Genomic DNA, 11410 nt, shown 5'->3' with positions numbered 1-11410 from the left:
TTCAAAGTAGAAAGAATGGAGATAACCTGAGTGCTTTAAGTGAGTCTCAACTAGTTGTATATAAAGACACTGGGTCTGGAACCAGTACGAAGACAAAAGTACACTCTAGACAATTAATAGAAAATGTTATAGAAAAGTATAAGTTTAGGGGGTGGAAACAAAAACACTAAATAACTGAACAACCTCTGGAGCTCGGTTAAAGCCATCAAGAAATGGAAGGAATCTGGTCAATGTGTCAGGTTGTGTCCTCATAATCTGAGTGACTGAAGAAGGTCACCAGGCTACTATGGCTGTGCTGAAGGAGTTCCAAGTTTCAGCTGTTGAGATAGCACTATACATCACCACAAACACACCATTCCCACTATGAAGCATAGTGCTAGAAGCATCATGCTGTGAGGTTGTTTCTCAGTAGAAGGTCCTGGAGGGCAAGGGACCTGAAAGTTACCAGAGAAAAAATCCAACTGTAAGCACACATTCAATCCTTTCAGGAGCTAGCTGATACTTCCGATTTGTAAAAATCAAATGAGTCGTGTTTTCAGTATTGAAACATGCAACGTGTTTTACCTGAGTTTTTCTTTCAAGCTAAGGTAACTAATTTGAGATTAGCACTCTGGTTCTGGGACCAGAGATTATATTTGGGCAATCAACTTGTGGCCAAAGTTTGCTGGTCTTGGACCAGCAGTGCAAACTCCTACATCAACTCCCCACAATGTGCAAAAGTTCTTTGATGACTGCCATAATACCACTCAGAGTACAGAGAGTAGACTCAGGACTTTGTGAACTGGTGCCAGCTGAACTACCTCCTCAACAACAGAGGAAGGAAGGATCTGAACAGATTCTACCTGCTGAGGAGGCTGAAGTTTCTAGGAGTGCAGGGGGCGCTCCTGAAGACCTTCTTTGACTCTGAGGTGGCATCAGCCATCTTCTAAGGTATTGTATGTTGAAGCAGCAGATTATCTGCAGCTGAGAAGAAGTGGCTAGATAAACTCATCAGACAGGCCAACTCTTTGATAGGATGCCTCCGCGACCCAGTGCAGGTAATGGAGAGAAACAGGACTTTAACTAAGATACTGTAACATCACTGATGAACAATTTGTCCCACCATTCATGAAACTGTTGCTGAACTGCAGAGCTCCTTCAACAACAGACTGCTGCATCCTAAATGCACAAGTGTTATGGGATTCTTCCTCCAAGCAGCTGTTAAGACTTTATAAACATCACTCCTCCCAACAAATTCAGTGTTTACATCTCTGCTGGCTTTTGCATAATCATTTGAACTGTTTTTCTAATTTGTATTATACATCTGTTATGCACTGTTATATACTTCATACTGTATTGCGTCTTTTTTAATGTTCAATACACACATCTGGAAAAGTGATCCAACATACTTGCAAATCCCTTGGATTGCGAGTCTGACATGCCTATTTCTGCTATACAGTATATAATTATTATTAAACTTTAGACTTTTAGCCTGCATTGTTCCCAAAGTTCAACATAAAATGGTATACTCATGAAAAGCACTTTGATCTGCATCGTTACGGAATTGTGCAATGCAAATAAACTTGACAACTGTATATAAAATTATCAGTGCATAAATGACTGATCAAGTCAGCTTGTTTTGAAAACATTTTATTACTTTAATTGTGGGGAAAAAATTCAGCTTTTCATATTTTAGAAAAAAAAACATGCTGTCATACCAAACAGTACACAATGGATGTTTATTCCTTTCTTCAGCTAGCTCATACACTTCTGATTTGCAATAGTCAAATGAAAAACATTTTCAGTACAATTTCTAATTCCAATGGAAATCCAGGGTTGAAGGTCTTTTCTGGGCTGCTCATCGTTTGCTTCACCCACCCTGCCTGCTGGTGTTCGTGCCGAACACCAGCAGGCAGGGTGGGTGGGGCTAAAATTTGCAGTTTCGCTTCTGTGAGCCTGCTGTAATCAGCATGTGAATGAGCCCTTTGAGATTTCAATTGGAGATATAAAGGGCATTTTAAATAAATTTGATGATTATTATTATTAGAAAGAATTAGGTACCAGACACAATAAGGTCCCCATGATTGGTTAAAATTTGTTTATTGAATTTACTAGATCAGTAATGAGCACAAAAACAGAAATAGTGGCTTCACACAATCAAAATGATCCATTCAATCATGTTAAATTCACAAATATTTTACTCATGTCAAGGTCAAATGGGACTAAATTTACATCAACATGCAGACAAAGTGCAGGAACGTAACTGCTAAAATGGAGAAAGAAGAGCAGGAAAAAACAAAAACTAAATCAGAATTTAAAGCGGGGATTTGGGGGTGCAGCAGCTTTATGTCACCCAGGGTACTACATTTGTTGGGTCGAGTTCCCATTCCAGGTATTGTTATCCTCATCATCGTCTTCTTCTGTCCGAAGTCTGCAGATTTTCCCTTCTTTTTTGAAATCCTTTGGCCGGATCTCCAAATTTTGTTTGGTGGGAGTTTCTCTGAACACAAACAGAAGCAAAAGTTAAGAACAAAACAATGTTAAAAAAAATACAGCCCTGTATATTTACATAACAGCTTTTGCTAACAACTATTAGTATATACAAGAATATTTTGTATACATTCAAATGAGCGTTTTCCAAAACTGATACAAGATAAAGAAAACAATTTTTCTTGATGAAAACCAAGATTTATGCCTATTGCATCTCTTATTGTAAAGGATAAATACCATGTCTTCTGTGGTATTTTCCACAGTAATTAAAGAAAATACAAAAAGTTTTATGTCCGGCAAGGACATAAAACTACAATCTGTTTATAGATTTATACCCAGAGAAAATATGTGTGAATTGTGAGAGTTATTTTTTGTTTTTAAGCATATGCACTGACTGATGGCACTTTTTAAATTTCGTTGTTCTTGTGACAATGACAATAAAGATTTATCTTATCTTATCTATTTTACATATCAAAACATCAGCAATTTTCTCAGCTTTAATTTAAGCAATATTTTATGGAAATCTAAGACCATGTTTGTGGTCAGCACAGTCTGGTTTTGCAGACATGACTCAATCCAGAGTAATGGTGCCTGCAGGAGTGTCACTAGCTGCAGCAGCTGACAGGCAATGTCCAAACCAATAAAGTATATCAAAGGAGAAATCCTACAACCACTACAACCAAAATCTAATGCCACTTCATTTTTATTTTACATTTAGGGAAGAAGTTCTTTTAGTAGTTCCTGGTACAGACGAAAAGGTGTATGTGTGTGTGTGTGGGGGGGGGGGGGGTGGGGTGGGGGGGTAACAGGTTTTTCAATTCTTTTGGGTTGTTTGACTCAGTGCAGTGTGAAAGCAAACTGCACCAGCTGAAAATGTAACAAATGTTGAAATTTTGGTTCCCAGACTATCAGGTGTGAAAACAGCCCACCTCTCAGTAGAACTGCAGCTGTTCTAGAGGCTCCAAAGCAGGGCTAGGTTAATAAACAATATCCCAAGCTTTTAACTTTTCAGAGATTCAATCCATCATCCAAAAATGGAAGTGGCATGGTACATTTTTTTGTTTCTCACCTCTTAGCTTGGTTTGAGGAGACTTTGGAGCTGCTCGCAGGGCTGCTGTGCATTCCGTGGACTCTGGATGCTGATGATGAATAAGGTGTAGTAAAGAGAAAGGAGCTGAGAAACCTCCATACAGCAAGCAGAGGGTAAAGGAGTGTACCCAGAGCTGTCCAAATGCCAAATCCAGAAGACCGGGTTACTGTGTTAGCAGGCCTTCGAGACTGAACGGAAAGACAAGGTCCAATTAATTCTCACACACAGAGGTCATTTAAAAATGAATCAATCTTTGTTGTACAGTAACAAGTCAAAATAGACAGTTCCAAAAAATAAACAAAAATTTAGAATTCAAGTCTTGCATACAGACATATAAGACATGAATGTAATATTAACTTCTAACTTTTGACTTATGTGAACCTTTCTTTCCACACTTGAGGAAAATGTACAACTTTAAGGATTTAAAAATCAATGAGTGAACAAGTTTAGATTCATTGTTGATGAACTGAAATGACGCACTGATAGAAATTCAGAGACACCAATATTTATTTATTTATTTTTTTACCCCTCCAGGGGGTCTTTTGTGGGCTCTAGTGTCCCTTATATGATAGTAGGCTGACAGGAAACAGGGAAGGAGAGGGGGGAAGACATGCGGCAAATATCGTCGGGTCCGGGAGTCGAACCCGCGACGGCCACGTCGAGGACTCAAGGCCTCCAAATATGGGTCGCGCTAACCCCTACGCCACCACGACACACCCGAGACACCAATATTTAATTCAAATTCAAACATAATTTATTAATCCCAAAGGGAAATTAAATGTTGTCTGACTCATTAATTCTTCAAAGAGTTATTGTAGATTGTAGGGTTAGCTGCTGGTATGAAAGATCTCCTGTAGCGGTCTGTGTTACAGTAAATCTGAAGAAGCCTCTGCCTGAAGATACTCTGCCTTCCCAAGACATTCTCATGAAGAGGATGTTCAGGGTTGTTCATAATCTTCTTGATTTTATGAGGAATTTTTCTTTACATAATCATCTCCAGAGGTTTCACAGTCGTCCCCAGAACAGCCTTCTTTATCAGGCTGTTGAGCCTTTTTAGGTCTCTGGTTCTGATGCTGCTGCCCCAAGAGATGATCAATGAAGAGATGACGCTCTCAACAACACTTATAGAAGTTCTGAAGCATCTTGGTGCAAACCTTGAAGGATCTTAGCTTCCTCAAGAAGTGTTGCTGTAAAATTCTTCTAGATGCTTCACTGTTGCATCTCTGGTCCAGTCTATCGTCAAGGCTAACACCAAAGTATTTGTATTCCTCAACCACCTCCACTTCTTCTCCCATTATGAAAATAGGAGCTGTGTCCGAGTTCAGGGGTTTCATCTTTCAAAGGACACGGTCTACGAAGGACAGGTTCTTCCAAGGCTGTGGATAAACGACGACCGGAAGAGAGAAGCTGTGAATTTGGACAGGTTCAGCCTTCACCAACTGTCCCCGCCCCCACCTCAGTGAAACTCATGTTGCCTAGCAACCGTGACAGCTTGAAGCACAGAGGGGCGAAGGAAAGAAAAACTGAGACGAAGTTTGTTTTTAGTCATGTATTACTTGTGATTTCTGTATTATTCTTCACCTTTTATAGTAAAGGTTCATAGTAAAAAATAAATCTGTTAGTTTGATTCTAAAATGTTCAAATGTTTATAGCACATATGAGGAATAAATATAAGCAAATTATTCATTTACAAATGTAATACTCTCCAGCTCTCACAGTTAAGTAAAACTATGTTTGAAGGCTTAACTTTAATCAGTGAAACCGATTTGCTCAGAAAAAAATTAAATACTTTTGGTAAACCAAGCATTTTACTGCTTACTTCCACTCATTTGGGGAAAGCTAGAGGAAGTTTTTAAAACAATGTGCCAGGAGTCAGGCGTTCTCTCCTGGTAAACTGAACCTGGAGCGAAGGGAGATGGCTGTAGATGCAGTGGGAGAGGACATCTGTGAAAATGTTGGCGCAATGTTGCAATTAGGTGGCGTGTTGAGGAACCGAGCATATACTTGAAATTTACACAACCACGCCTAAAAACATAATAAAAAATCATGTTGTGTCACTTAAATTGTAATATAGCAAAATAATTTGCCGCTCTTCACCGCCATTGCCGCTTTGCCTGAATGCCAGGTTTGGACCCATAAAGAATTATGGGATATGGTGGGCCATGAAGGATACACCACAGACATCCTTCAAATCTGGGGAAAAGAGGGACACATTTGTCGGCCACATTTGAAGAAGTCTTCAAATTCAGATAGTCTTTATTGCCACGCTATGACGTAGCTGGCCTACAAATCGGGCCTTTGAAGAATGTAGCCCCTGAATTTGGGCACAGCTAGAGTTTGATCTAACCCTGTTCCTCTGGAAATTTACAGTCAGCTCCTTTGTTTTGTTCACATTTAAGATGAGATGACTGTTTCCACACCATGACACAAAGTGGTCCACCAGATCTCTGATCTCCCACTCATGCATCGCCTCACAAAATGCCACCCTGGGCAGTTTCCCATGTAGGCCGTTTCAGAAACCGCCACTGTCTCCGTTGCTTATTATAACAGATGGAGAGATAGTTTGAACTTCCTCCTTCTCTCTTCTTTTTTGCTCCTGATCTGTATCCACAACGCCTCCTTCTCAACTCCACTGGTATTTTTGGCTTCAGCTGTGGGATTATTTCAGCTTATCTGATGGTGATCAGCTGCTCCCTGTTGTAAACTACCCTTTTACTATGGTTAAGCATCATAACAAAATAGGAAAAATACAAAAAAAAATTGCCAAATCATTAATCCAACCACACAGAATGCAAAACAAGGGACAACTATCCGAAAAGCCATTTCCCTCCAAAAAAGCGGAAATCAATGTTTGATTAAAAGAAAAGATTTCAATTAAAGGACAGAGCTACTCCAACATGCTGCCACCCTCAGTGGCGCAATTCTTGAAATTACATAGTTAAGCATCTCTTAGCAAGACATTCATTTTAATTCTAAAATACCTTAAATCCAAAGGTAAATATTGTAATTTCCATCATCCAAATTTCTTCAGTTGTTGAAATTAGGAAACAAGGAGCGGTGAGATGTGCAGAAGAAATTGTGAAAAAACAATTAGGGAGGGAAAGAACATCTACGGAAAAATAGATAAAAAATAGAGAATCAGCTGCAGCAGAGAAACATAAGTGGGGATTAGAAGAACCTGAAGACGATTTCAAGGCACTAACCAAGTCCCCAGGAGGTAGGAGCCTGACAAATCGTGCTTCTCCATCTGGCAATCTGATGGCCAAGTTTGGATTTGGCGGTTGCCAGGAGAACGGTACTTGTCTGACTGCATTGTGCCAAATGTAAAGTTTGGTGGAGGGTTGTTTGTCAGGAGCTGGGCCTGGCCCCTTTGTGCCAATGAAAGGAACTCTGAATGCTTCAGCATGCCAAGACATTTTGGACAATTCCATGCTCCCAACTTTGTGGCAACAGTTTGGAGCTGGCCCCTTCCTCTTCTGACATGACTTTGCACCAGTAAACAAAACAAGGTTCATAAAGACATGGATGGCAGAGTCTGGTGTGGATGAACTTGACTGGCCAGCACAGAATCCTGACCTCAACTCAACAGAACACCTTTGGGATGAATTAGAGCAGAGACTAGGAGCCAGACCTTCTCGTCCAACATCAGTATGTGATCTCATTATTGCGTTTCTGCAAGAATTGTCCAAAATTCCCATAAACACACCCCCAAACCTTGTGGACAGTCTTGTGGACCAACATTATATTGAACCCTATGGATTTGGAATGGGATGTCACTTAAGCTCAAATGTGAGTTAATGCAGGTGAGCGAATTCTTTTGGCATTATAGTGAATATACCCATTTTGGTGCAATTGGTGGAGGCTGTTGGGAGGGGTAAAGGTTTTAGTGTTCACTGAACTGGGGAAAAAGGTGTTATACAATGTATTATGGTTTTGTTGAACTTATCAATAAGAAACTGAAAAATACATAACAGTATTAAGTTCTTTTATAATGATTATTGTGCTGTGGTGGCGCAGGGGGTTAGCACGCCCCATGTTTGGAGGCCTTAGTCCTCGACGCGGACGTCGCGGGTTCGACTCCCGGTCCCGGCGACCTTTGCCGCATGTCTTCCCCCCCTCTCCTCGCCCACTTTCCTGTCTGCCTACTGTTGCAAAAAATACGAGCCACTAGCGCCGCAAAAACTCTTTGGAGAAAAAAATAAAAATAGAAATGAGAAACTAATTTAAACAGAAAATGAAGGCATAATAAACAGAAGATGTGTAGATCAGACTCTGGACTACTCACAGGGAGGACAACAATGGAAGCACTTGGAACCAATTCCAGCTCCAGCAGGGTCTTGTTTAGGTCTTCACTGGTGAACTCTCGTCGAGGATACATGGTTGCTAAGGAGAAGTTACCATACAGATTTCCTATTTCCTGAAACAGAAGCAACACTGCTATTAGATGCATTAGCCAAGCTATATTTCTCAGATGAAAGTTCAAAGCATACATCAGGAAGAAAACATGTTTTATGAGTCATAGTGATAAAGTCATTTGAACATATACCACAAGAATGTTTCACTCTGCGCTCATTCACATAGTCGGTTAATTTCTCTCGACATTTGTTTTAGGAATTTTTTTTCTAGGACTGAGAGAGTGTCAAAGACAAAATTCCGAGCAGTCCGTAAGAGAATCTGTGGAAAGACCTAAGATTAAATAATTTCCCTGCTGGGATGAATATAGTAATTCTATTCTATTCTATTCTATTCTATAGAGTGACAGTGGGAAGACATTTCTAACTGAAAGGAATGGACCTCACAATCATAGATAAATCATCCAAATAGCAGTGGAAACATGCAAGGCTGCTAAATAGTTATGAGGATTTGATGTTTGTAATCCATATAAAGATTTTTTTTAATGTGATATTCCTTCCAAAATAAGATGCCTGTCTCATTTCCTCTCAGAAAAAAATGTCTCTTATTTATTTTTACTACATGTTTATATTGAGTTCTGCACTCAAAGCATGTTTTATTGTACGTCTAACAGTTTGACCATGTTTCAGAAAGAAACTGCAGATGAGCAGTTTATATGTGGCAAAACATATTTACAAAAACAGATAAAGAATGAATATGGGGAGGACATACAGAATAAGCATATGATTAAGTCAGACAGACCTCAAAAGCAAAATCCCAAGCCTCCTGCAGTCTGGCCTGTGAGAGAAACTGGTTGGTGAAGGACGAACCATCAGGAAGTCGAAACTGTATCCTTGAATTGGTACTGATCACACACATACAAACACAATGAAGATGCACAGAATTAAAACATCATTCAAAGAAGCAAAGATAGTTGCAGTTTTAGTCTTGTTTTGGATTCACAGTTTAAATCTGTTCTTCTAACAATCAACTCCACATCTATGCATCTTTTATACTAAAGAAAAGGAAAACATCTGTAAGATACTGAAAACATTTTCAATATCATACAGATACACGTCCTAATTCAATGGTGCTTAAAATGCCTAAACACATTTCAAAGGCTACATTCACACAACAAGCAAATGTGACATAAATCTTTTTTTGCTCAAATGCAAATCATATCCAACTTATCATCGCAGTCTGAGCGGCCCAATCCCGAGCTTTTTATCCCCCCAAAAATCTGATTTGATCCACTTCCATATATGGTCCTAATTCACATCTCTGATTGGTATTAAAGTGTCTGCAGTCTGCACAGTCACATCGTATTTTATCTGGCATCTATATTGTTGGCATGACACATACTGTACATGATAATTATGGGACAGAAGAAACTAGATCAGACATAAATAATGGCTGAAATGTACAAATTTTGGAGGAATCGCAAGTGGGCGTGGTGTGACGGCTCCATAGGGCCCTAACGTGAGATAGGAGAAACCGTAAGTTGTAGAGATCTGAAACTTGGTACATAGGTAGAGGCTCCCAAATAAAAAAAAAGTCTCTTGGCGGTACCCCCTAAAATAAACAGGAGATCGTCCGTTTTGGATCAAAGGTCAAATTTTGCTGATTTTTCTTTTTTACTCATGTCGAACTTTAACAAACTCCTCCTAGGGATTTCGACCTATCGGCTTCATTCTTGGTCAGGATGCAGATAAGGCATGGGGCTTTAAAGTTATCATAAAAAGACTTTTTGTACATGTTGAGGGGGCTTTACAGGGCGCCAAAGTTGGCGTACTCGCCAAAGAAAACAAAACACTACAACTTTCACATAAAATCTCAATTGGCATCAAACTTGGCATGAGTGATCCTGATTGGATGCCTCACAATCCTATGTCGTCAGGGTCTGCCACCACCTAAGCCCCTCAGAACAGGAAGTGACATTTTTTACTTGGAAAGCTCAGTCTCTGACCCCCTTGAACTAATCAAGCTGATCTTGTGTCAGAAGACAGATAACTAGTTGGTCTCACTTATCATTATTTTATTTAATTATATACATTGATATTTATTTAATTAGCAAATAAATAAAACACAAGAATGAAAGAACACGTAGAATATGCGCATTGCTCTTTGATTGTTTTTGTTCAAAGTGGCAGCTGTAATGTCTGCCATGATGGCAGACATTACAACATTGTGCTGCCTGGCTTCATGCAGTGGGAGAGAGGGTGAGAACAGTCATGGTGTGCACCTTGTGCTTGGTTACTTCTTGCTTGTTGCTCTTTGGTCAATGTTCTTAGTTGAGCGTTGTTTACCATCAGGGCATTGCCTCAATTGCTGTTTAATGGTGCAGAGGGGTGGTTTCTGACATGAATGATTTGCGCAAATGCCCAGGGCGTTATCTTTTTAGGGATGGCGTGAGACCACCGCGGATTGAAGCACAGAGATGGAAGCAAAGCAATATTAAAAGCAGAACAAAGACCCTACCCTAACCCTAACAAACAAAGAGTTTGTTCTGCTTTTAATATTGATTAAATTTATGTCAGCTCTAGGTGTTTCAGATCAATTTGAGAAGCAATTTTGATCATATTTCACATTTTGTCATGTCATGTAGCGCGGGACACTGGTCTTGGTCTTGACTCGGTCTCAACTTCCCTCGGTGGTGGTCTTGGTTCCAAATACCAGTCAGTGTTGTCACAAAACCTTCTGTTAGAAAGCTAAAGATGAAGAGGAACTTCATCTTTCATAATGATGACCCAAAACACACATCAAACAACAAAAGAATGGCTACACCATAATAAGATTGAGGCTTTGGAATGGCCCAGCCAGAGTTAGCCGTAACCCTAATCCCATCAAATATCTGTGGGGCTGTGCACAGGCGATGCACTTACAATCTGTCAGATTTGGAGCACTTCTGCAAAGAAGATGAGCAAACATTGCCACATCAAGATCTGCCACGTCGATAGGCTCCTACCCAAAAAGACTGAGTGCTGTAATAAAAGCCAAAGGTGTTGCAACTATTATGCAAGTATTAGTTTACAGATGTGCACATTTATGCACTCAGGTCTTCTAAGTTTTTGATTTTATATGTTTCTCCTTTAAAGGTTTCAGTTTGTTTTTCAATTGCATTGTACAGAATATAGGTCACACTAAAGGAAAAAGTTGTAGAATTATTTGTCTTGCTGTCAATTTTTTAACTTTATGAAAACCTGGCAATTGAACAAGGGTGTGTAGACTTTTTATATCCACTGTAAATACTGGTAAATTATAAACAAACATTACTTTATGTCACATTGCAAGTCACCAAAGTTTGTAAAGTTCTTTTTTGATGCAATATTTGCCACATTAATTAAGTCAGCCATTTGTTTATTTGTATTAAATAAACAACTGACTAATGGAGGATCAGTCCTACATGCCTTAGTCTTCACACTTAACTTGCGTATCTTCAGAAGTTTTTAACATACACTC

The 11410-nt window shown here is 39.5% G+C and overlaps 1 protein-coding gene across 1 annotated transcript in view; it reads right to left on the bottom strand.

The window, feature by feature from the left end:
• Positions 1 to 2062: 2062 nt before the first annotated feature.
• ubxn4 (UBX domain protein 4) overlaps positions 2063 to 11410 on the bottom strand; it is a 41243-nt gene continuing 31895 nt past the window's right edge. Inside the window, exons 10-13 of the mRNA XM_005813503.3 lie at positions 8714 to 8816; positions 7845 to 7976; positions 3539 to 3747; positions 2063 to 2479 (exon numbers count right to left, since the gene is read on the bottom strand). Of these exons, the coding sequence (XP_005813560.1) occupies positions 2341 to 2479; positions 3539 to 3747; positions 7845 to 7976; positions 8714 to 8816 (583 nt within the window). The 3' untranslated portion in view covers positions 2063 to 2340. The remainder of the gene's footprint in view (positions 2480 to 3538; positions 3748 to 7844; positions 7977 to 8713; positions 8817 to 11410) is intronic.

This window comes from Xiphophorus maculatus, chromosome 7, assembly GCF_002775205.1.
Source record: "Xiphophorus maculatus strain JP 163 A chromosome 7, X_maculatus-5.0-male, whole genome shotgun sequence".
NCBI classification, from domain to species: Eukaryota; Metazoa; Chordata; class Actinopteri; order Cyprinodontiformes; family Poeciliidae; genus Xiphophorus; species Xiphophorus maculatus.
This window is presented reverse-complemented; position numbering and strand designations above follow the sequence as displayed.